At 44.0% G+C, this 26,837-nt stretch overlaps 1 protein-coding gene across 2 annotated transcripts in view; it reads right to left on the reverse strand.

Annotated features, from left to right (window-relative positions):
- The window catches only part of TMEM135 (transmembrane protein 135), a 426,102-nt gene that overhangs the window by 353,085 nt on the left and 46,180 nt on the right, over positions 1-26,837 (reverse strand). For both annotated transcript variants that reach the window (XM_069759272.1, XM_069759273.1), the window contains exon 2: positions 22,439-22,566. In XM_069759272.1, the coding sequence (XP_069615373.1) occupies positions 22,439-22,566 (128 nt within the window). The remainder of the gene's footprint in view (positions 1-22,438; positions 22,567-26,837) is intronic.

Below are 26,837 nucleotides of genomic sequence, written 5' to 3' on the forward strand. Positions count from 1 at the left end.
GTGCTTTACGGCCAGGGAGACAGACACCGGAATGTAAGTATGTAGTGTTTTTTTTTTTTTTACATTAGCACTGGTAACCAGGGTAAACATCGGGTTACTAAGCGCGGCCCTGCGCTTAGTAACCCGATGTTTACCCTGGTTACCCGGGGACTTCGGCATAGTTGGTCGCTGGAGAGCTGTCTGTGTGACAGCTCTCCAGCGACCACACAGCGACGCTGCAGTGATCGGGATCGTTGTCTAGATCGCTGCAGCGTCGCTAAATGTGACGGTACCTTTAGGATAAACGTCAAAACCAGAATTTCAATTTGCAGACACTGTGTTTCGGGGGAACTGCCCCTCACCAGTGCATAGTGTGAGATCAGGTTTGGCTGGGTGAGAGGCGTCTCCTCACTTCAGCATGTCAGGCTTGAAATGTCACTCTCCGCAAATAGAAACGGTACCCCTTGGATCCCAGTCAGACGCCTCTCACCCAGCCAAATCAGATCTCACACTTTGCACTGACAAGGGGCAGTACCCCGAAACACAGTGTCTGCAAATTAAGATTCAGCTTTTGACTTTTATCCTAAGTCATGTGAAAAGGCTCCTTGGAGAGTCGATATTGACTTCTAGGATTGCTACATCCTATAGGCGGCAATAGAGTTCTAGTCCTCTTCCTCTCTGAATATACAATATGCATAAGCAAACATAATATATCAAATAGAAATATATCTTGTATTAATTAAAATAACTAGTCTTAAAAAGCTCTGATAAAAACTTTTAAGAATATTTAATGTGGAAAATCCACAAATAAATTTTATATTTCTCCCTGGAAATCAGGTATTTTCCCTCTTCATTAGGGCTAAATTGAGATGAATGTTATCTCTGGCTGTAAGACAACTTACTACAGCAGAATCCCTGCCGCACTGTCTCTAATAGAAGGCCATTCATTTCCAGGTTTTATTTCTTTTAAAGATAGTCTGTCAACCTAAACTGATGGTATAACCTAAGCACTCAGCCTTGAAGGGGATATTGCCGCTATATAAAAAAAAAAGAAAAAAAAAAAAAAATCACACCTTTAGTGTTCTAATCGCTGTCTCCGTTCTGCAAATCTGAAGTTTAATCAAATATTCTAATGAAGATGCTCGGTGCACCCTCGGTGTGGATAAGAGACTCAGTGCAACGTCCCCGCCTCCCTCGTTGATGATTGACAGCACTCACTCGAGCTTTGTCTGCAGACAGTGCTCACTTCAGGCAAGGCGGTGCTGTCAATCACCACTGAGCGAGGTGGGGACATGCAAAATCAGTTAGCCTCTTAGCCACACCAAGGGTGCACTGAGCAATCCACTTCTGAAATATGGAGGCAGCTGTTAAAAGAGCTAATGAGCAATTTTGACAGGGGATAGTTCTCCTAAAAGGATACATGCATAGTTTGTAGGCTCCCATTAAGGAACTGCTCATAGCGTAATTTCAGAAAGACTTGACCTTAACCCCTTCCCGCTACACAACATTCAATTATGTCATGTATCGGGTAAATGGACCAGGCTCAGGATCTGAGCACGCACCATGACCATATACGGCAAACGATCGTAGGTTGTTGATGGCTTTCCTTGACTGCCGAGGGACTGCTGAATACCCCCATGGCTAACATTTCAAAAGTCCTGTGAGGCCCAGCAACAGGTGGAGCTTCATATAAAACATATATTGCAGTAAACAGAACAAGCGATCAGTCAATTGCAGGTTCAAGTCCTATATGGAATTAAAAAAAAGATAACTAAAAAGAAAATTAAAAAAATATACAATATATATATAAAAAAAATAAAAATTTAAAATTACGTTCCTTTTACCTTTATCAAAAATAAAATTATAAAAATAAATCAGATTTGGTATCGCCAAAGTGATACATCAAATCATAATAACCCAAATGGAAACGACCGTAAAACAAAAAAATAAAATTAAACACCAGAATTGCTGTTTTTGGTTGTTGCATTCACTGTCCCCCTCCAAAGTGGTCAAAACATTATAAGTACTCCAAAATTGTATCAATACAAACATCAGGTCACCACGTTAAAAAAAACAAGCCCTCACACATCTCCAGTGACAAAAAAAAATTTAAAAAATGGTGCGACAAGTTTTTATTTTAATTTTTTTTTTTTTGCCACCAAAATTTAAAAAAAAAGAAAAAAAAACAAACTACACAAGTAAAAAGCCCTGACCTGAAAAATCATGTTCCCAGGTCATTTTTACAGCATAATGAAAGCTGTAAAAACAGAACCAAAAAAATATCAGAATTGTGTTTTTTACCCCCATCATTTCACTCCACTTGGAATTTTTTTTACTGTTTTCCAGGACATTATATGGTAAAATTAATGGTGTCATTCAAAACTACCATACAACTCATCCTGTAAAAAAAAAAAAAACACAAAAAAAAATTAAAAAATAAGTTGTGGTCCTTGGAAGAAGAAAAGGAAAAAAATAAAAAATGAAGGGGTTACACAAACTCGAAGGAGTAACTGAACTTGTGTTACAATGGTGTTATTATCAGATTTAATAAAATGATAAAATGAGCAAAGAAAGGATAACCGTAGTATAGGAAAGCAGTGTTGGTTATGAAGGGTCTATAGCGAGTTCCCCTTGATCGGGGAGAAGTCCAACAGTCTGAGTAAAGAGGTGCCGGCACGCCACAGGTCTCCGTGCACGCAGAAGCCATAATCCTTGGCAGCTGCTCTTCATTACGTGCTGAGCCGCAGACTTTACTAGGAATTTTGAAGCCATTTTCCCGAGGCTCCGCCATCGCTCCCCCGTTTCCAGGCCATCCTGATATTGGTTATTATATTATTTGAGAAATGCCGATCGATCAAAGGACGACGTTTTCCGATTGTGAACATGGGAGGTTATTGGTGAATCGAAGAACATTGAATTACAGTTTTATCAACATGCTCTACATTGTGTAACTAGGAAAAAAATGACGCGTCCTGACCATCTGCTTCAGCACAAGGCACAGGTCGGGAAGATTTCTACTTCTGGAAGATTTATCTAACTTTTATTACTTGATCTTGATGGGTGAAGCCATTATATTAAAGGAGTAGCACATCCCAGAGGCTACACATTCATCTGCAAAAGGGCGTTAAACCTAGAAATTAATAAAAAAGCTAAAAGTAACACAGCAAACGTGCTTATTGGTCAGTGTGCAAGGGCAGGAGATGTAATGTCGACTAGCGATCAGATCATAAAACAGCGACAAATGAATGAATTTTTGTTGATTGATTCCTGCACAACTATTTGTTATTACAATTGGGTCAATAAGGGATATCCTATTAATAATTGGGTCACCAAGCATGCTCTCCTAACCTTTGGGTCACCTGCGATGTTCTCCAAACCTTTGGGTCACTTGGGATGTTCTCCAAACCTTTGGGTCACCTGGGATGTTCTCTAAACCTTTGGGTCCCTTGGGATGTTCTCCAAACTTTTAGGTCAAATGGGATGTTCTCCAAACTTTTAGGTCAAATGGGATGTTCTCCAAGCTACTGGGTCACCAGGGATGTCCTCCAAACCTTTTGGTCACCCGGAATATCTCCTGAACCAATGGGTGACCAGGGATGTCCTCTGAACCAATGGGTCACCAAGGATTTACCCTGAATCAATGGGTCACTAGGGATGTTCCCTGAACTACTGGGTCACCAGGGACGCTCTTCAAACCATTGGGTCACCGGTAATATTCTAAAAACACAAAGTCATCAAGAATTTCCTTCAAACCACTGGGTCACTAGAGATTTACCCTGAACCAATGGTTCATAGTAGTTGGCCTCCAAAAAGAATGGGTCACCAGGGATGCTTTTCAAAACACCAGGTCATCAGGGATTCTTCCAAACCACTGGGTCACCAGGGATGTCTTCCGCACCATTGGATCACTAGGGATGTCTTTCACACCACCAGGTCACATGGAGTGTCCTATAAATAATCATCAGGTATATCCTCCAAAGTGTCAGGGCACCAGGATGTTCCCTGAACCAATGTGTCACCAAGGATGTGGTGACCCACAGATCTCGATCCACCAGGTATATCCTCCAAACCACCGAACCGGGTCACAAGGGATATTCTCCAAACCACTGGGTCACCAGAGATATACTCCAAACCATCAAGTCCAAAGAAATATCCTCCAAACCACCAGGTCGTCAGATAATCCTCCAAACCGTTGGGTCACCAGAGAGGTCTTTCAAATCACCGGATCACCAGAAATGTTCTATAACTAAACCACCTAGTCACCAGTGATGTCCTCCAAACCATAAGGTCACTAGAGATGTCCTCTGAAAGAATAGATCAGCAAATGTCTTAAGATCCAGATAAGATGTCTTAAGATGTCTTAAGATGTCTTAAGATCCACCAGAGATTCCACCAAACCACCAAGGACAGCAAGAATGTCCTCTGAACCTTAGGCTCACCTGAGATTTCCTTTAAACCATAAGGTCAAATATAAATTTGAATGTGGCCTTACCTACGTATCTATTCATTACTCCGTCCCTATAGGTTAGCTCTCACTTTAGTACCATGATGGAGACTCTGTAGAAGCTGAAATAGCTAGTAACATATTCAGTAAGCCTTGTGTGTCAGTAAGAGCTTCTTCATCCTAATCCTCGCTCTGCGTGAGATATACTTTGGAGTCCGTTAATTGATTGTTATGGCTCCGGGAGCCTGTTCTGTATAGTACTCAGATCTGTTTATTTGTAGCTGGATTGGGAAACAATCCAGTTGAGTATCGGAGCTCTGACCGGCACACACGCTGACTCTTCACGGAATGATCTCCTCCTCTGCTACTGCTAAGTTACACAAAGATGGTTGCAATTAGCTACATTTATGGTTTAATTTGTTATTTGGACATATGTACAGGATTACATGTATTGGTGAGTATGTAGCAGGATGAAATTGCTGCGTGCACAGATACAGTGAAGGAAGCGAAGTAATTGTGAAGCCCCATGGCAAGATTCGGAATGGAGTCCACTCGGAAGTGAGTGCACGAACTCACGTTGCAAAAAACACAACATGCACAGAAGGACTCCAGTAGATCATGATCAATGGCCTGTAAAAACGGAACAGATCAACCAACGGATGAGCAAAACGCCATTTCTTGCGCTAAGTGGACTGTGAGAACTTAAAAGTCTTTGTTATTGGCAGCACATCTCCCAATGTAACCAGATGAGCTGCCCCAACAAGGAAACTGTATAGGGACCAAAGGATCATTTTACCAATCATTCATCTTCGTACGGTTTGTATCGCCTTGTGTCAAAGTCCTTGTAATGATCGGCACAATCAATATCAATCAGCCATGATTATGGGCAGACATCTGTCCCTGAACACCTAGCGTAAGACTGAAAATAGACAATGGCTCAAAAGCCCTAAGATGTAGTTACCAATTACTGTATATTCAGTGGGATACTTCCCTACAGACGCCAAACATAGCAATCAATATCACTTTCAAGAAAAACATCCGGACCCCTACAGAACTCTTTCAGCGATTTAAGCATCCCAACACCATATGGCAGAGAGACCCGCTGCTCTTACAGTGAAGAATCCTGTCTGGGGCGATGGTGAAACCTTTTTCTCCGTTGTCACGGTTGTAGGTATAAGTATAGAAAGTCCAAAATACAGATCTTTCAATTATGTGAACATCACAACACCATGTGGCAAGGAGTAGGATAGTCTCATTGCTCTTAGAGTAAAGAATCCTTTTAGAACGATTATTATTATTTATTATTATAGCGCCATTTCTTCCATGGCGCTTTACATGTGAGGAGGGGTATACATAATAAAAACAAGTACAATAATCTTAAACAATACAAGTCACAACTGGAACAGGACGAGAGAGGACCCTGCCGGCGAGGTCTCACAATCTTGCCTACGAGGGCAAATCTTCTTTGCTCTAGACCTAGTAGATACGTCCCTTGTCACGGTTATTGGTATGAGCAAAAAAAGGCAATTATCCAGATTTTTCAATTATTTGGACACCACAACACCATGTAACAAGGAGTATGATAGTCTCACTGCTCTTACAGTAAGCGTATGTGCACACGTCGCAGATTTGCCTGGGGAATTTTCTGCGCAGATTCTGCATCTCTTGGCAGAAAACGCAGGTAAAAATCCACGTCTTTTTGATACGGATTTTCATGCGTTTTTTTTCATGCAGATTTGTATGCAGGATTCGCTCCTGCGCTATTTTCTGCGCCAGAGAGGGAAAGTCAGCAACTGGGGGCCGATGTTCATAGCCTTGGAAGGGGTTTATATCCATGGAACTTCCCAGGCTATGAATATCAGCCCGCAGATGCATATACTGGCTATTAAAATAGGGGGACCCCCCAAAACAAAACGACGTGGGGTCCCCCTATAATTTTCAGCCAGAAAAGGCTACGCAGACAGCTGTGGGCTGATATTCATAGACTAGGACATGGATATTAGCCCCCCCGGCTACAAACACCAGCAGATGTGCTAATTCCAACACTTTGCCTCTCTCTTCCCACTGTCATGTAGCCGTGGCATATGGGGTAATAGTTGGGGGTTGATGCCACCTTTGAATTGTAAGGTGACATCAAGCCGGCTTAGTAATGGAGAGGCGTCAATAAGATACCTATCCATTACTAATCCTATATTTCTGAAAGGGTTAAATAAAGATACAGCCAGAATAAAGTATTTTAATGAAATAAAACAACACAGTTTTGCCATCTTTATAGTTCTGACGATGTGACAGCTCTCCACGGGAGATCGTCGTGGGACACTCGTTATTAAATGGATTACATCAGAACAGGGAGTATACTCTCTGGTTTATTATTTTTTTTTTTTTTTTTTACAGGTGATCGAGGGCTTCGGGGATTAGGTGATTGGTGAGTATGTACTGTGTGTTGTATGTACTGTATGTATATGTATGTCTATGTGTGTGTATGTGTTTTTTTTTTTTATACACTCGAACACAGTAGCCGGATGATGGGACTTCTACTGTCCCATCATCCGGCTAGCTATCACTATAGCAGGCATAGCCGGATGGGACTAGTAGTCCCATTGGATAATGCCTGCCTACACACAGCCCCGCACACGCACACACACACACAGCCCCGCACGCACGCACGCACACACACACACACACAGCCCCGCACACCCTCGCAGACACACACAAACACCCGCACACAGACATGCATATCTTCTCCGCACACACACAGTCTCCGCCCACACACTCTTCCTCCTCCCGATCTGCAGTGTTTCTCGCAGGCAACTCCGCAGCAAATCCGCAGATCTTTTTTAAACCTGCGGTTTTGCTGCAGATTGGCATGACATAATGGAAGTCAATGGGTGCAGAAATGCTGCAGATCCTCAAAAAAATTGACACTGCAAATCCCCACGTTTTTTTCCGCAGCATGTGCACAACAATTCTCAATTTCCCATTGACTAACATTGGTGGTGCACTACAATGCGGATTTGATGTAATTCCGCGCATCCAAAAACGCTACGGAAACGCATCAAAATCAGCAACGTGTGCACATAGCCTAAAGAATCCTTTTAGAATGAGGACGATGAAACCTTCTTTCCTGTAGACATAATAGACACCCCACAGTTATAGTTATACAAAGATCATTATACCGCTAATGTTGTGTGATGCTCTTGTACTACCATGTGTAGTGAGCTCCCATACCTGGGCAGGAAAGCACCAGGCTTATATACTGTAAAAAAAAAAAAAAGACACAGACAAAAAAATACAAGTGGGAAGGAAAAAAAATTAAAACTCTTACAATGTTGACTTTATGGTTAAAGTGATCTGGTAATTTTGTTCTTCGAGGTAGTGCAGTAATGGTGATACCACATGTCATATAATTATTATGACATTTTATTAGTTTCATGTTTTGTTTTTCTTTTAATTTTTCATGTTTTTTTTTAATATTTTTTAATTAGTGCCCTTAGTGGACTTGAACCTCTTATCACCTCTACGATACTCTGCAATACTGTATTATTGCAGCCAGTTGTATAATTGGGTTTCATAGATGGCACACATGGAGGAAGTCTTCAGTAAACCCGTCTTGTATGGTAAGCCATAGGCATCCCGAGAGTATTGTCACATGGCCATGAGAACAGATAGCCGCCATGTTTGTAAACTTTGCACAACTGACAATAAAATTAGGGCTGGAGGACAGTCCTCCAAACCAGTCTTCAAAATGTGAATGCCAGGCTTTCCCTTTGGGTTTAGGTAGAGTTTCCTAGGTAGCTAGATGGCAGTCCACCTGGTACTCCGCACCAAAGGCACATGCTCCAGTTGACTCCATCACTAGGAAGGCCAATGGCTTTTGGCATTAATCGCTCTTGCCCGGTCTTTTCTCCAACCTCTTTTCCTATGCCACATTAGGAAATTTGGACAAGAGGGGAGTCCACCATGCCTTACTGGAGGCAGAATGGCGAACCACTCCATACAGTGCCTTGTATTACACGGATGGCTAGTCTTTTGCCCGACTGGTTAAAGCTTCACCCACCAGAATCATCTGCTGGGGGATGGAATTGGAGGTCTCAGGTGCAAGAGGTTGATTGCCCTGGCAGCTGAATTATTAAATAAGTGATCTCTATTGAGATAAGCCCTAAACCTGGAGTGTACCGTATAAATATCCAGAAGGTTTGCCGGAAAACCGGAGGTCAGTCACGTCTCCAATTTAAATCCCCTCATTTGAATTTTGGGATAATTGATTCCAGGTGTAACCAAACCCGTCCTTCAGAGCGGGATTTCAGGAGGCCGATGGGAAATTGCCTATTACCTTGTTTAAATTGCATTTTTTTATAGTTATTACTAGCAAACTCTGGAAAAGAAAACCTCCGCAGGTCAGACATCTACAGGTCCTTCTCAAAAAATTAGCATATAGTGTTAAATTTCATTATTTACCATAATGTAATGATTACAATTAAACTTTCATATATTATAGATTCATTATCCACCAACTGAAATTTGTCAGGTCTTTTATTGTTTTAATACTGATGATTTTGGCATACAACTCCTGATAACCCAAAAAACCTGTCTCAATAAATTAGCATATCAAGAAAAGGTTCTCTAAACGACCTATTACCCTAATCTTCTGAATCAACTAATTAACTCTAAACACATGCAAAAGATACCTGAGGCTTTTATAAACTCCCTGCCTGGTTCATTACTCAAAACCCCCATCATGGGTAAGACTAGCGACCTGACAGATGTCAAGAAGGCCATCATTGACACCCTCAAGCAAGAGGGTAAGACCCAGAAAGAAATTTCTCAACAAATAGGCTGTTCCCAGAGTGCTGTATCAAGGCACCTCAATGATAAGTCTGTTGGAAGGAAACAATGTGGCAGAAAACGCTGTACAACGAGAAGAGGAGACCGGACCATGAGGAAGATTGTGGAGAAGGACCGATTCCAGACCTTGGGGAACCTGAGGAAGCAGTGGACTGAGTCTGGTGTGGAAACATCCAGAGCCACCGTGCACAGGCGTGTGCAGGAAATGGGCTACAGGTGCCGCATTCCCCAGGTAAAGCCACTTTTGAACCATAAACAGCGGCAGAGGCGCCTGACCTGGGCTACAGAGAAGCAGCACTGGACTGTTGCTAAGTGGTCCCAAGTACTTTTTTCTGATGAAAGCAAATTTTGCATGTCATTCGGAAATCAAGGTGCCAGAGTCTGGAGGAAGACTGGGGAGAAGGAAATGCCAAAATGCCTGAAGTCCAGTGTCAAGTACCCACAGTCAGTGATGGTGTGGGGTGCCATGTCAGCTGCTGGTGTTGGTCCACTGTGTTTCATCAAGGGCAGGGTCAATGCAGCTAGCTATCAGGAGATTTTGGAGCACTTCATGCTTCCATCGGCTGAAATGCTTTATGGAGATGAAGATTTCATTTTTCAGCACGACCTGGCACCTGCTCACAGTGCCAAAACCACTGGTAAATGGTTTACTGACCATGGTATTACTGTGCTCAATTGGCCTGCCAACTCTCCTGACCTGAACCCCATAGAGAATCTGTGGGATATTGTGAAGAGAAAGTTGAGAGACGCAAGACCCAACACTCTGGATGACCTTAAGGCCGCTATTGAAGCATCCTGGGCCTCCATAACATCTCAGCAGTGTCACAGGCTGATTGCCTCCATGCCACGCCGCATTGAAGCAGTCATTTCTGCCAAAGGATTCCCGACCAAGTATTGAGTGCATAACTGAACATTATTATTTGATGTTTTTTTTGTTTGTTATTAAAAAACACTTTTATTTGATTGGATGGGTGAAATATGCTAATTTATTGAGACAGGTTTTTTGGGTTATCAGGAGTTGTATGCCAAAATCATCAGTATTAAAACAATAAAAGACCTGACAAATTTCAGTTGGTGGATAATGAATCTATAATATATGAAAGTTTAATTGTAATCATTACATTATGGTAAATAATGAAATTTAACACTATATGCTAATTTTTTGAGAAGGACCTGTATATCCACCAGCGCAGCCCACGCTTGCATTACACAGTGCCAGGACCAGATACGGCATCTGTATGAATGAGCCCCTCGGGGGAAGACCCCAGACACGGTGATTTTAATTACATTTCTTTATGTTTAATTTAGTTGCCTAAAAAAAAAAAAAATCGTATTAATTACAGATACACAGTAAGTAAGGAAGGGTTAAAAGGGTTATCTGTGGCCCTGGAGGATCGCAGGGCGCCCACTAACGCCGGTGGACACAATTGCAGTTACATAATGTGGTTTATTTCCAGAAAGGAAGAAAACAAAAACTTGCTGCTTTCTTGCATGTAAAAAAACATAATGATTCTTGTGATATTTAGGGGGTAAAATAACACAAAAAAAGAAGAGCTTCATCTCTAAACTCAAGGAGCGCCTAGTCTACTACAGCTTTACCCGTTACCTCTCCACTCATTTCCTCCTAGACCCTTCACAGTCCGGTTTCCGCCCCCTACATTCGACAGAAACTGCACTCATCAAAGTGACCAATGACCTTCTGACGGCAAAATGTAACGGTGACCACTCTCTGCTCTTTCTCCTCGACCTCTTTGCAGCTTTCAACACTGTTGACCACCCTCTCCTGCTCTCTAGGCTCCAGTCACTTGGCATTAAGGACACTGCTCTCTCCTGATTCTCCTCCTACCTTTCTGACCGCTCCTTCAGTGTTCTGTTCTCTGGCTCCACTTCATCTCCTCTTCCTCTCACTGTTGAGGTACCTCAAGGCTCAGTCCTTGGCCCCCTTCTCCTCTCTCTCTACACGGCTTCAATTGGACAGACCACCAGCAGATTTGGCTTTCAGTACCATCTTTATGCCGATGACACACAACTATATACGTCATCCCCTGACCTTACCCCCACTGTACTACAGAACGCCACTGACTGGCTGTCCGCAGTCTCCAACATCATGTCCGCTCTCTATCTGAAACTCAACCTCTCCAAAACTGAACTTCTTCTGCTCCCACCATCTACTAACCTCCCTAAATCTGACATTTCCCTCTCTGTGGGTGGCACCATAATAACACCCCGGCAGCAGGCGCGCTGTCTGGGTGTTATGTTTGACTCCGATCTCTCCTTCACCTCCCATATACAATCTCTTGCCCGCTCGTGCCGCTTACACCTAAAGAACATCTCTAGAATCCGCCCTTTTCTCACCATGGAGACAGCTAAAACCCTCACTGTCGCCCTGATCCACTCCCACCTGGACTACTGCAATGCTCTATTAATTGGCCTCCCCCTCACGCGACTTTCCCCTCTCCAGTCCATCCTTAATGCAGCAGCCAGGGTCATCCATCTGGCTAATCGTTACTCGGACGCGTCCGCTCTTCGCCAGTCGTTACACTGGCTGCCCATTCATTACAGGATACAATTCAAAGTACTTGTTCTCACCCACAAAGCTCTCCACAGTGCGGCACCCCCTTACATCTCCTCCCTCATTTCTGTCTATCAGCCTAACAGACCACTGCGCTCTGCAAATGACTTTCGGCTAACCTCTGCACTAATCCGTACCTCCCACTCCCGACTCCAAGACTTCTCCCGTGCTGCGCCAATCCTCTGGAATGCTCTACCCCAAAGATATTAGGACCATCCACAATTTGCATAGTTTTAGGCACTCGCTCAAAACACATTTGTTCAGAGCGGCCTATCACGTTCACTAATCAGTTATTTTGTTTGTGTGGGTGTTGCCCATTCACTATCTCCATCTATCCTCCACCCCCGAAGATGGCTGGATCATCATTGTAAATACATCATTGTAAATACACACCTGTGCTTTGTATCTCCCCACCTCATTGTAGATTGTAAGCTCTCACGAGCAGGGGCGGCTTATTTCGCTTTAATTATTGTATTGTTAGTATTGTTTCTTATGTCTGTTGTGTTTGAAACTGTTAAACTGTAAAGCGCTGCGGAATATGTTGGCACTATATAAATAAAGATTATTATTTACTATTATTATTATAATTATTAAGAGCGTGTAACTAAAGAAGGGCCGAGTGCTCAGTGCCAGTGCGGTGCCCGGTCTCAATCTGCCCAGTCTACATTATTATTATTATTATTATTATACATTTTTATAGCGCCATTTATTCCATGGCGCTTTACATGTGAATACGGGGCAAATATAGACAAATACATTAAACATGAGCAGATAACAAGGCACACGAGTACATAAGGAGGGAGGACCCTGCCCGCGAGGGCTCACAGTCTGCAGGGGGTGGGTGAGGATACACTAGGAGAGGGAAGAGCTGGCTGTGCGGCTGTTCAGTAGGTTGAGGATCACTGCAGGCTGTAGGCTTGTCGGAAGAGATGAGTCTTCAGGTTCTTTTTGAAGGTTTCTATGGTAGGCGCAAGTCTGATGTGTTGGGGTAGAGAGTTCCAGAGTATGGGGGAAGCACGGGAGAAGTCTTGGATGCGGTTATGGGAAGAAGAGATGAGAGGGGAGTAGAGAAGGAGGTCTTGGGAGGACCGGAGGTCACGTGTAGGTAGGTACCGGGAGACCATGTCACAGATGTATGGAGGAGACAGGTTGTGGATGGCTTTGTATGTCAGTGTGAGGGTTTTGAACTGGAGTCTCTGGGCGATAGGAAGCCAGTGAAGGGCTTGACACAGGGGAGAGGCTGGGGAATAGCGGGGGGACAGGTGGATTAGTCGGGCAGCAGAGTGTAGGATGGATTGGAGTGGTGCCAGAGTGCTAGAGGGGAGTCCAGAGAGTAGGAGGTTGCAGTAGTCGAGGCGGGAGATGATAAGGGCATGCACTAGCGTTTTTGCAGTGTTGCGGTCAAGGAAAGCACGGATCCGGGAAATATTTTTGAGTTTGAGACGACAGGAGGAGGCAAGGGCTTGGATATGTGGCTTGAAAGAGAGGGCAGAGTCGAGGATCACCCCGAGGCACCGGGCGTGTGGGACTGGGGATAGTGAGCAGCCATTGACATTGATGGATAGGTCTGGTGGAGGGGTAGAGTGAGATGGGGGAAAGATGATGAATTCTGTTTTGTCCATGTTCAGTTGTAGAAAGCGAGCAGAAAAGAAGGCTGAAATGGCAGACAGACAGTGCGGGATTTTGGTAAGCAAGGAGGAGAGGTCAGGTCCGGAGAGGTAGATCTGCGTGTCGTCAGCGTAGAGATGGTACTGCATACCGTGGGATTCTATGAGCTGTCCCAGGCCGAAAGTGTAGATGGAGAAGAGTAGGGGTCCTAGAACAGAGCCTTGAGGAACACCGACTGACAAGGGGCGAAGTGAGGAGGTGGTGTGGGGGAGGGAGACACTGAATGTTCGGTCTGTCAGATATGACGAGATCCAGGAAAGGGCCAAGTCTGTGATGCCAAGGGATGAGAGGATTTGTAGCAAAAGGGAGTGGTCTACAGTGTCAAAGGCAGAAGACAAGTCCAGGAGAAGGAGGACAGAGTAGTGTCGCTTGCTCCTGGCAGTTAGTAGGTCATTGGTGACTTTAGTTAGGGCAGTTTCAGTTGAGTGATGGGAACGGAAGCCTGATTGTAACCGATCAAAGAGGGAGCAGGAGGAGAAGTGGGAGGACAGTTCAAGATGGACGTGTTGCTCCAGCAATTTGGAGGCATAAGGGAGAAGAGATATCGGGCGATAGCTAGACACAGAGGATGGGTCGAGGGAGGGCTTTTTGAGGATGGGTGTGATCTTGGCATGCTTGAAGGATGAGGGAAAGACACCTGTTGTGAGTGAGAGGTTGAAGAGGTGCGTTAGGGTTGGGATGAAGACCGTGGAAAGGTTAGGGATGAGGTGGGATGGGAGCGGGTCAAGCGTGCAGGTGGTGAGGTGTGATCTTGACAGGAGGGTGGAGAGCTGATCTTCTGTCATGGTGGAGAAGCTGGTTTTGGAGGAGCAGGGTTGAGCAGCTAAGAGGGGCAGTGGGCGCTGTGGGCCAAAGCTTTCTCTGATCGTATCGATCTTCTGTTTAAAGAAAGAGGCGAAGTCATCAGCAGAAATGAGGGGGGAAGGAGGAGGTGCGGGGGGACGGAGTAGAGAATTGAAAGTGTTGAAAAGCTGTTTAGGGTTGTGGGACAGGGAGGATATGAGGGATGAGAAGTAAGTTTGTTTTGCGGCAGTGAGCGCAGACTTGAAGCTGGCGAGGGACTGCTTGTATGCAGTGAAGTGGTCGGCAGAGTGGGATCGCTTCCATCTCCGCTCAGCAATCCTGGAAGCCCGTCTCAATTCTTTGGTCAGGCTGGTCAGCCAGGGCTGCCTGTTAATTGTACGAGTTTTACTATGCATGAGTGGGGCGGCCGAATCGAGTGTTGTTGTTATTGTGGTGTTATAAAAAGTGGCAGCAGCATCTGTGTCATGAAGGGAAGCTATGTCTGTGAGAGGGAGAAGGGACTCAGAGAGTGATTGTAAGTTGAGATGTTTGAGATTTCGGCGAGGGTGAGTGAGTTTGTGGAGTGGGGATTGCACACTAGGAGAGGAGAGGGACGAGAATGTCAGTAGGTTGTGGTCAGACAGGGGGAGGGGTGTGTTAGTGAGGTTAGTAAGGGAGCAGAGGCGGGTGAAGATGAGGTCCAGCGTGTGGCCATCTTTGTGAGTGGCCTCAGAGGACCATTGAGTGAGGCCAAAGGAGGCAGTCAGTGATAAAAGTTTAGAGGTAGCTGAGGTGAAAGTGTCAATGGGGACATTGAAATCACCCATGATGATAGTGGGGATGTCAACAGAGAGGAAATGAAGTAGCCAGGTGGTGAAGTGGTCGAGAAAGGTGGAGATGGCTAGTTCTGGGGGGCGGTAGATGACAGCCAGCTGGAGGTTGGAGGGGGTATAGATGCGGACAGAGTGCACCTCAAACGAGGGAAGAGTAGCGGAGGGTGGTAGCGGGGTTGGAGTAAAGGAGCAGGTGTCGGACAGGAGCAAGCCAACTCCTCCACCGTGTTTGTTGCTGGGGCGAGGGGTGTGAGAGAGGTGGAATCCGCCATAGGAGAGCGCAGCTGGAGAGGCCGAGTCAGAGGGGGTGAGCCAGGTTTCAGTGAGGCCGAGGAAGGAGAGTTTGTTGGTGATGAAGAGGTCATGGATAAATGGCAGTTTGTTGCAGATGGAGCGTGCGTTCCATAGTGCTCCAAGTAGGGGGAGCTGGGGAGTGGGGGCTGGATGAATGGGTATGAGGTTGTCGTGGTTGGGAAAACGTGCGGAGGATCGTGGCAGGGGGTTAGAAACGAGTGTGGGGATGAATTGGGGAGGGCCGGGATTTGGGGATATGTCACCAGCAATGAGGAGTAACAGACAGATCATTAGAAGGTGGGAGCAGGATAGGACATGATGTGGCCGTGTGTGTCTGGATAAAAAGGATTGTATGTGGAGGAACAGTTCTGAGGAGAAGGTGAGATGGCTGGGGAGTATGGAGGAAGAAATGACTAGTTCCTTACTAGGTGGAGGGATTGCAGGAGATTGTAAGAAGGAAAGTAGTATGGGGGTGAAAGAGAAAAGAAACCGAAACATTGTAGTGGTTGGTGTTCTGTTACCTTCCAGTCAATTCCAGTCCAATTCAGTCTAATTCAGAATCATAATTAAAAAGATGTAATTGAAAAGATGGAAGTTAAAAGATGATTTGCAGCAGACTGAGTCTATAGCAGACTCCTGCATGTGAATATATCCCCAGTTAAGGGCAATCAGGTGTGAATGAGGGGGTGGCTGGGTATGGGAGACCAGATGTAGAGAGTTAAGCAAAGGTCATAAAGTGAGGGAGGGGTAAGACTGACCACTCAAAGAGATGCCAGGATCACACAATGAGATACATGAAAGAGGTCATGGAAACAAGCTCATAGGTGAGAAAGCATACTAAAAGGATTATATGTGCTGCACCAAGACACTCAGATCCAGGGGAAGCATAGAAAAGCCAGTGCAATATACAGAGACATTCAGAAGCCAGGGAGAGCTGGGTAAAGTCAGTGCATACCATGGAAAATCAATGCAGTATACAGAGATATTCTGGAGCCAGGGAGAGCTGGGTAAAGTCAGTGCATACCATGGAAAATCAATGCAGTATACAGAGATATTCTGTGTGAGGGCTTGATTTATGCTGGAAGAGTTTTAGTTTTTAATGACACCATTAATTTTATCGTATTATGTACTGGATAATGGAGGAAAAAAAATTCCAAGTGTGAAATGAAAAAAGAAGGCAATCCTGCCAGTGTATTTTTAAGGGGTTTTGTTTTTTTGTTTTTTTAATTTTGCTTTGTGTCCCTATTTTCTGAGACTCGTAACATTTTTATTTTTCATCGATAGAACTGGGTGGGGGCTTGTTTCTTTTTGGGAGACAAACAAACATTTTTATTGGTACCATATTGGTGTACATACGACATGCGGAGACCAAGAACAGCAATTCAGACATTTCAACTTTTCGTTTTTCTCTTTTACCATATGGGATCATTTTAAATTGTAATAGTTTGGACATAACGATACCATATACATGTATGTACATCACCCCTCCCCTTTTTACATAGCTACATGGGTTGAAAAAAGACCTAAGTCCATAAATATATATATATATATAATTGCCTAAGGGTTTTTCCGTCTGTCTGTCTGTCTGTCTGTCTGTCTGTCTGTCCTGGAAATCCCGGCTCTCTGATTGGTCGAGGCCGCCAGGCCTCGACCAATCAGAGACCGGCACAGCATCGACGTAGAAATCCCGCGTCTCTGATTGGTCGAGGCCGCGAGGCCTCGACCAATCAGCAACGGGCACAGCGACGATGATGTCATAAAGGACGTAGACATCTCACGTTTCTGATTCAGCGACGGGCACAGTATCGACATAGATGTCATAATGGTTGCCATGGCGACGATGATGTCATAAAGGTTGCCTCGACCAATCAGGGACGGGCACAGTGTGCCGCGAATTCTGGAATCATCATTGTCCATATACTACGGGGACATGCATATTCTAGAATACCCGATGCGTTAGAATCGGGCCACAATCTAGTATATATATATATACATATATATGTATATATATATATATATATATATATATATATATATATATATATATATATATATATATATATATATATATATATATATATATATATATATAGAATTGTCTAAGGGGTACTTCCGTCTTTCTGTCGGCAACTTCCGTAACGGAAATCCCGCGTCGCTGATTGGTCTCACCAGCTGCCTGTCATGGCTGCCGCGACCAATCAGCGACGGGCACAGTCCGATTAGTCCCTCCCTACTCCCCCGCAGTCAGTGCCCGGCGCCTGCTCCGTAATCCCCTCCAGTCACCGCTCACACAGGGTTAATGCCAGCGGTAAAGGGCCGCGGGTACCGCACTCCGTTACCGTTGCTATTAACCCTGTGTGTCCCCAACTTTTTTACTATTGATGCTGCCTATGCAGCATCAATAGTAAAAAGATGTAATGTTAAAAATAATAAAAAAACACAAAAAACCTGCAATTCTCACCTTCCGTCGTCCGACGATGCGCTCGTGCCAGCCGCCATCTTCCGTTACCAGAGATGCATTGTGAAATTACCCAGAAGACTTAGCAGTCTCGCGAGACCACTATGTCATCTGAGTAATTTTGCAATGCATCCTGGGAACGGAAGATGGCGGCAGCCGCGCGTGCATCGCCAGAGTGTCGCTGGATCCCAGGGGGTGAGTACATAACTATTTTTTATTTAATTATTTTTTTTTTAACAGGGATATGGTGCTCACATTGCTAAATACTGTGTGGGCAGCGTTATATACCGCATGGCTGCTATATGCTACATGGGCAGTGTTATATGCTCCGTGGGCTGTGCTATATACTGCGTCGCCTGTGTTATATACTGCGTGGCTGCTATATACTGCGTGGGCTGTGTTATATAGTACATGTCCTGTGTTCTATACTACGTGGGCTGTGCTATATACTACGTGCCCTGTGTTATATACTGCGTGGCCTGTGTTATATACTATGTCGCCTGTGTTATATACTGCGTGGCTGCTATATACTGCGTGGGTTGTGTTATGTGGTATGTGAGCTGTGTATGTCCTGTTTGGGCTGTGTTATATACTGCGTGGCCTGTATTAACGCATGGGGTATTCTACAATATGTATGTATGTATATAGCAGCCACATAGTATATAGCACAGGCCACGTAGTATTTGCAATATACTATGTGGCCCTCTGCTATATACTATCAGGCTGCTATATACATATTCTAGAATACCCGATGCGTTAGAATCGGGCTACCATCTAGTACATGTAATATTTTTATAATTAAAATAGTAGTGATAGATACACATATATACAGCTCTGGCAAAAATTAAGAGAAGGCTGCTTCAGCAAGGCTGGAATTGGGCAGGTTAATATTTGCGAAGAACGTATAAATCAAGCCGCATACAAGGTTATACTGGAAAAACAGTTGATTCCTTCTGCTCGGACAATGTTCCCCAACTCTGAGGACTGGTTTTTCCAGCAGGACAATGCGCCATTCCACACAGCTAGGTGAATCAAGGTATGGATCAAGGACCACCACATCAAATCCCTGTCATGGCCAGCCCAATCTCCAGACCTGAACCCCATTGAAAACCTCTGGAATATAATCAAGTGGAAGATGGACAGTCACAAGCCATCAAACAAAGAAAAACTGCTTACATTATTGTACCAGGAGTGTCATAAGGTCACCCAAAAGTAGTGTGAAAGACTGGTGGAAAACATGACAAGACGCAGGAAAGCTGTGAATAAAAATCATGGTTATTCCACAAAATATTGATTTCTGAACTCTTCCCGAGTTAAAACATTACTATTGTTGTTTCTTATCGATTATGAACTTCTTGGGTTTTTTTTGCATTATTTGAGGTCTGAAAGCAATGTAATTTTTGTTATTTTGACCATTTCTCAAAATAAATACAAAATTTATTGCTTGGAACTTCGGAGACATGTTGTCAGTAGTTCATAGAATAAAAGAACAATTTACATTTTACTCAGAAATATACCTATAAAGAGAAAAATCAGACAAACCAAAAATTTTGCAGTGGTCTCTTACTTTTTGCCAGAGCTGTGTGTATATATATTATATATAATTATATATTCAGTGTGTATGGAAAGTATTCAGACCCCTTTAAATTTTTCACACTGCTTCATTGCAGCCATTTGGTAAATTAAAAAAGTTCATTTTTTCTAATTTTTTCCTCATAAATGTACACTCCGCACCCCATCTTCACTGAACAAAAAACCCAGAAATGTAGTAATTTTTGCAAATTTATTTAAAAAGAAAAACTGAAATATCCCATGGCCATAAGTCTTCAGCCCCTTTGCTCAGTATGGAGTAGAAGCACCTTTGGAGCTCGTACAGCCATGAGTCTTCTTGGGAATGATGCAACAAGTTTTTCACCCCTGGATTTGGGGCTCCTCGGCCATTCTTCCCTGCAGATCCTCTCCAGTTCCGTCAGGTGGATGGTGAACGTTGGTGGACGCCATTTTCAGGTCTCTCCAGTTATGCTCCATTGTGTTTAGGTCAGGGCTCTGGCTGGGCCGGTCAAAAATGGTCACAGAGATGTTCTGAAGCCGCTCCTTTGTTATTTTAGCTGTGTGCTTAGGGTCATTGTCTTGTTGGAAGGTGAACCATCGGCTAAGTCTGAGGTCCAGAGCACTCTAGAAGAGGTTTAAATCCAGGGTATCGCTGTACTTGGCCGCATTCATGTTTCCTTCAATGACAACCAGTCGTCCTGTCCCTGCAGCTGAAAAACACCCCCATAGCATGATGCTGACACCACCATGTTTCACTGTGGGGATTGTATTGGGCAGGTGATGAGCAGTGCCGGTTTTCTCCACACATATCGCTTAGAATTATCACCAAAGGTCTATCTTCATCTCATCAGACCAGAGAATCTTATTTCTCATAGTCTGGGAGTCCTTCATGTGTTTTTTAGCAAACTCTATGCGGGCTTTCATATGTCTTGCACTGAGGAGAGGCTTCCGTCAGGCCACTCTGCCATAAAGGCCCGACTGGTGGAGGGCTGCAGTGATAGTTGACTTTGTGGAACTTTCTCCCATCTCCCTACTGCATCTCTGGAGCTCAGCCACAGTGATCTTGGGGTTCTTCTTTACTTCTCTCACCAAGACTCTTCTCCCACGATTGCTCAGTTTGGCTGGATTGCCAGGTCTAGCAAAACTTCTGGTGGTCCCAAACTTCTTCCATTTAAGGATTATGGAGGCCACTGTGCTCTTAAGGTACCTTCACACATAACGATATCGTTAACGATATCGTTGCTTTTTGTGACGTAGCAACGATATCGTTAAGGAAATCGTTCTGTGTGACAGCGACCAACGATCAGGCCCCTGCTGGGAGATCGTTGGTCGCTGAACAAAGTCCAGAACTTGATTTCGTCGCTGGATCTCCCGTGGACATCGCTGGATCGGCGTGTGTGACACCGATCCAGCGATGTCTTCACTGGTAACCAGGGTAAACATCGGGTAACTAAGCGCAGGGCCGCGCTTAGTAACCCGATGTTTACCCTGGTTACCAGCGTAAAAGTAAAAAAAAACAAACAGTACATACTTACCTACCGCTGTCTGTCCCCGGCGCTCAGCTTCTCTGCACTCCTCCTGCACTGGCTGTGAGCGTCGGTCAGCCGGAAAGCAGAGCGGTGACGTCACCGCTCTGCTTTCCGGCCGCTGTGCTCACAGCCAGTACAGGAGGAGTGCAGAGAAGCTGAGCGCCGGGGACAGACAGCGGTAGGTAAGTATGTAGTGTTTGTTTTTTTTTACTTTTACGCTGGTAACCAGGGTAAACATCGGGTTACTAAGCGCGGCCCTGCGCTTAGTAACCCGATGTTTACCCTGGTTACCCGGGGACTTCGGGATCGTTGGTTGCTGGAGAGCTGTCTGTGGGACAGCTCTCCAGCGACCACACAGCGACGCTGCAGCGATCCGGATCGTTGTCGGTATCGCTGCAGCGTCGCTTAATGTGAAGGGGCCTTTAGGAACCTTGAGTACTGCAGAAATTCTGTTGTAGCCTTGGCCAGATCTGTGCCTTGCCACAATTCTGTCTCTGAGCTCCTTGGCCAGTTCCTTTGACCTCATGATTCTCATTTGGTCTGACATGCACTGTGAGCTGTGAGGTCTTATATAGACAGGTGTGCGCCGCTCCAAATCAAGTCCTATCAGTTTAATTACACACAGCTGGACTCCAATGAAGGAGTAGAACCATCTCAAGGAGGATCACAAGGAAATGGACAGCATGTGACTTACATATGAGGGTCTGAGCAAAGGGTCTGAATCCTTATGACCATGTGATATTTCAGTTTTTCTTTTTTAATAAATTTGCAAAACTTTCTACATTTCTGGGTTTTTTTCAGTCAAGATGGGGTGCAGAGTGTACATTAATGAGAAAAAATTAACTTTTTTGAATTTACCCAATGGCTGCAATGAAACAAAGAGTGAAAAATTTAAAGGGGTCTGAATACTTTCCGTACAAACTGCATAAACACAACAAATATATTATATATAATTATATATAATATGACTAAATATATATATATATTTATATTAAGAACAATAATAAAATACAATATAAATAAATATTTGTACAAAAACATTTTTGTTTTATCTTTTATTCCCTTCGTGGGACTTGAACCTTGGATCATTTGACTGCTTGCTGTATATACTGCAATGCCACGGTGTTGCTGCGTATGGAGAAAACGGCGATTTCCTGATAATAAATAATAATAATAATAATAAAGCCACAGACTGGACATCACAGGAGGACCAAGATGGTGGCGATGAGAAACATGGCGTCAGACGGAAGAGCGGACCGGCAGAGATAAGTGCGGCAAAATATTTTTCAAATATTTTTCAATAATAAAGGAAAGCACAGTACATTGCCGGATCTCGGTGGTCCTGCTGACTTATAGCGGGCAGGGATGGGAGAGAGGGAGCCGATCGGACGCACTAGACTTTGGTGAGTCTGTGACAAAATCTTAGCTCCACAGCGGATGAATATGGACGGCCGCGTCCGAGAACGAGCAATAAGTACTGACCTTAGAATACAGAAAAAGGCAATATACAGGCTTCCATTTGCAGTTAAGAAGGACGTCGACCTCAGGAGCTCGGGCAGCAGTCTGTACAGGTAGTAATCTAATTTTCTCCGTCGGAGGATGGCAGCTACCTTCACATAGAAAAGAAAAAAAATGAATATAAAAATTAAGAAATCACATCCAGAACATAACATAATAAAATGTTAAAATTCACATTAAAAAAAATATCAAAACAGCGCCCAAAAAAAAAGTGTGTCTTTTTATAAGAGGCCTTTAGATGAGGATTTTTTTCAGCCAGAAAAATCCCCATAAAAAATCCATAACAACCACCCGAAAAGGCTTTTCTGGATTAGAAATAAAATGCCCCTTTTGAAGTTAAAAAAATGGATCATTATTTACCCCATGACCATTGTTATTGATATGACTGTAGTGATGTCCCCAGTGCAGCATGACCGCTGCAGCCAATCACTAGACTCAGTAGTCAAGTTCTGTCTATCACTGAGCCAAGTCAATGACTACGGTGGTCATGTGTCGGGGCGGTGCAGGAGCAAAGGGGAAAAGTATTGACTGTTTGGCTATTTAAAAAAAAAAAAACAGGATCAATCTTTTGGGGAATTACCGTACATTTTGAAACCAGTTTAGCCAAGGCAGACAATCAATGACTTTACTTAAAGATTTGCTACTTGCTTAAAAAAATAGAGTTGCATATATTGTAAAAATCCCTGAGCTCCCCTGGTTTGGATTCTTTTTTCCGCTTTGTGCTGCATCGCTCCATTGCAGAAATATTCACTTTTGTTTCTTCTGGAGCACAGGATGTGAAATCTCTGCATGTAGTCCAACTGGGCATTTCTTCACAGTCTTCTCTGGGGGTGTGAGCCTTCACCCTTCCCTCCCAAAAGCTGTCAACCACAGCTCGGCAGCTAATTGATCAGTCTCAGATGCTACGGAGCTGTGATTGGCAGCGGGTGGGAGGGAAGGGTGTAAGTGCACGCCCACAGAGAAGACTCTGAAGAAACACCCTGTTGAACTACATGCAGAGATTTCACATGCTGCTCTCCAGGCGCATATCTCTGCAATGGAGCGACGCAGTCCAAAATGGAAAGAAGAGTCAGAATCAGGAGTGCTGAGGGATTTTTACAAGGTATTTAATTTTTTTTTAGCAAGTGATAGATTCTTTTTAAAGTGTTATCTCATTTTCCTAGATAGATAATGTTGGATAGAGCTTATACATACAAACACTCCTGCAATTTATTGCTTATTAAAATTTGCAGCAGTTTTGGAGATAACGCTTTTTTTGTTTGTTTGCAGCTTGTTGCCTTGGAGACCTAAGTACAAGGTAACGAGCTGTAAACAAAAGAAAAGTGTGACTATCTCAAGAAAGGCTAAGGGTATGTGCGCACGATGCAGATTTAGTGCAGAACTGCAGCAGATTTTTCTGCAGCAGAAACGCTGCAGAACTGCACTGTGATTTACAGTACAATGTAAATCAATGTGAAAAAAAAAGCTGTGCACATGGTGCAGAAAAATCTGCGCAGAAACGCTGCAGATTTCAAAGAAGTACATGTCACTTCTTTTGTGCAGTTCTGCAGCGTTTCTGCACCCCTCCATAATAGAAATCCATTGGTAAAATCTGCACAAAAAACGCATAAAAAAACGCATAAAAACGCATAAAAAACGCACCAAAAACGCACAAAAAACGCACAAAAAACGCACCTGCGGATTCTGCCAGGAGATGCAGATTTAGTGCAGATTTTATGCAGAAAATTCTGCACCAAATCTGCATCGTGTGCACACAGCCTAAAAATGTTAAGCAGCAGCAAATTGCAAAATTGATTGTATTTACGAGAACTATCTGATAATAGCCATTTATGAAAATGGGAAAACCTTTTAAAGGCTTTTCCTATATTAGGACACATCATCGCTTTAAGTTTCTTGAGAAGAAGGCTGGGGAGGACCTCTGGTACCCACCCCGTTTCTGAAAGTGATAGGGCTGCAGTTCTATATCTATAATGCAAACCTTTCACTCTCACAATAAATGGAGGCCTCAGAGGTCTGAATCCAACTGATCATATCCTAGCAATATTCCAAAGCTTTACAAGATGAAAAAATTCCTTCAAAGAGTAACTATAATTTTTTTTTCCATAAATAAAGAGTAAATGTGAAAATAAGAAATTTCATTATATACAGTATCTTAGAGAAATCTGCTTCTTTCACCTCCTGGAATGATATTTCAGTCACAACATTCTCAAATCAATGGTACAATCTGTCTTCAGTTAATCCAGATTTTCCCATTACTGAGACAGGAGATGACAGTTGGTACTCAAAGTTCTATGGAGAACTGTAACTGTTTTAGGAGAACTTGCAGTAGAATGTCTGTGTGTTCCTCTAGTTCCTCCCTAGAATGTCCGTGTGTTCCTCTAGTTCCTCCCTAGAATGTCCGTGTGTTCCTCTAGTTCCTCCCTAGAATGTCTGTGTGTTCCTCTAGCTCCTGCCTAGAATGTCTGTGTGTTATGACCTGGTGGTTAAGAGGCCACACTGAAATGACCTGGTGGCTAAAACGCAACATGGAACGAGCTCTGAGAAGGTGGTATCTCTACTGACCGCAGTCCCTAATCCTAACAACACAACTAGAAATAGCCGTGGGATGTTCCTGACACTCCCTAGACACCTCTTCACAGCCTAAGAAATAGCTACCCCTAAAGAAGGAAATAGAAAGCTATCTTGCCTCAGAGAAAACCCCCAAAAGGAAAGACAGCCCCCCACAAATATTGACTGTGAAAGGAGAGGGAAATGACGAACTCAGAAATGAAATTAGAATTCAGCAAAGGGAGGCCAAAACTAAACTAGATAGACAGAGAGCAAAGGATACTGTGCGGTCAGTATTAAAAACTACAAAATCCACGCAGAGTTTACAAAAATGAACTCCACACCGACTAACGGTGTGGAGGGGCAAATCTGCTTCCCAGAGCTTCCAGCTAGCCTGAATAAGACATAGTGACAAGCTGGACAAAAAGAGACAAAATGCAAAGCAATAGAGTCCAAACAAATGGACAAACAAAACTAGCAAAACTTATCTTTTGCAGACAAGGACTGGCCATATGAGAAATCCAAGGGAAGAATCAAATCCAACCAAGAACATTGACAGCAGGCAAGGACTAAAGCCCAGAGCAGGTTTAAATAACAAACACAGGCAAGGCGATTAGTGAAGGCAGCTGCTACAGCTACCTAACGGAGCAGCAGTTCCACTCGAAACCACCAGAGGGAGCCCAAGGGCAGAACTCGCAAAAATACCATTAGCAACCACAGGAGGGAGCTCCAGAACAGAACTCACAACACTGTGTACCTCTAACTCCTCCCTAGAATGTCTGTTTCTCTAGCTCCTCCCTAGAATATCTGTTTCTCTAACTCCTCCCTAGAATGTCTGTGTTCTTCTAGCTCTTCTCTAGAATTTCTAGGTGTTCCTCTAGTTCCTACCTAGAATGTCTGTGTGTTCCTCTAGCTCCTCCTTAGAATGTGTGTTCCTCTAGCTCCTCCCTAGAATGTCTGTGTTCCTCTAGCTCCTCCCTAGAATGTCTGTGTGTTCCTCTAGCTCTTCCCTAGAATGTCTGTGTTTTCCTCTAGCTCCTCGTTAGAATGTGTGTTCTTTTACCTCTTCCCTAGAAAGTCTGTGTGTTATTTTAGCTCTTCCTTAAAATGTCTGTGTTCCTCTAGCTCCTCCTTAGAATGTGTGTTTCTCTAGCTCCTCCCTAGAATGTGTGTGTGTTCCTCTAGCTCCTCCCTAGAATGTCTGTGTGTTCCTCTAGCTCCTCACTAGAATGTATGTTCTTTAGCTCTTCCCTAAAATGTCTGTGTTCCTCTAGCTCCTCCTTAGGATGTGTATGATCTTCTAGCTCCTCCCTAGAATGTCTGTGTGTTCCTCTAGCTCCTCACTAGAATGTATGTTCTTTTAGCTCTTCCCTAAAATGTCTGTGTTCCTCTAGCTCCTCCTTAGGATGTGTATGATCTTCTAGCTCCTCCCTAGAATGTTTGTGTGATCTTCCAGCTCCTCCTTAGAATGCCAGTGTGCTCCTCTACATCCTCCCTAGAATATCTGTGTGTTCCTCTAGTTCCTCCCTAGAATGTCTGTGTGTTCCGCTAGTTCCTCCCTAGAATGTCTGTGTGTTCCTCTAGCTCCTCCCTAGAATGTCTGTGTGCTCCTCTAGCTCCTCCCTAGAATGTCTGTGTGTTCCTCTAGCTCCTCCCTAGAATGTCTGTGTTCCTCTAGCTCCTCCCTAGAATATCTGTGTGTTCCTCTAGCTCCTACCTAGAATGTCTGTGTGTTCCTCTAGCTCCTCCCTAGAATGTCTGTGTGTTCCTCTAGCTCCTCCCTAGAATGTCTGTGTGTGTTCCTCTAGTTCCTCCC

This window comes from Ranitomeya imitator, chromosome 3 (genome assembly GCF_032444005.1).
Source record: "Ranitomeya imitator isolate aRanImi1 chromosome 3, aRanImi1.pri, whole genome shotgun sequence".
In the NCBI taxonomy this organism is placed as follows: Eukaryota; Metazoa; Chordata; class Amphibia; order Anura; family Dendrobatidae; genus Ranitomeya; species Ranitomeya imitator.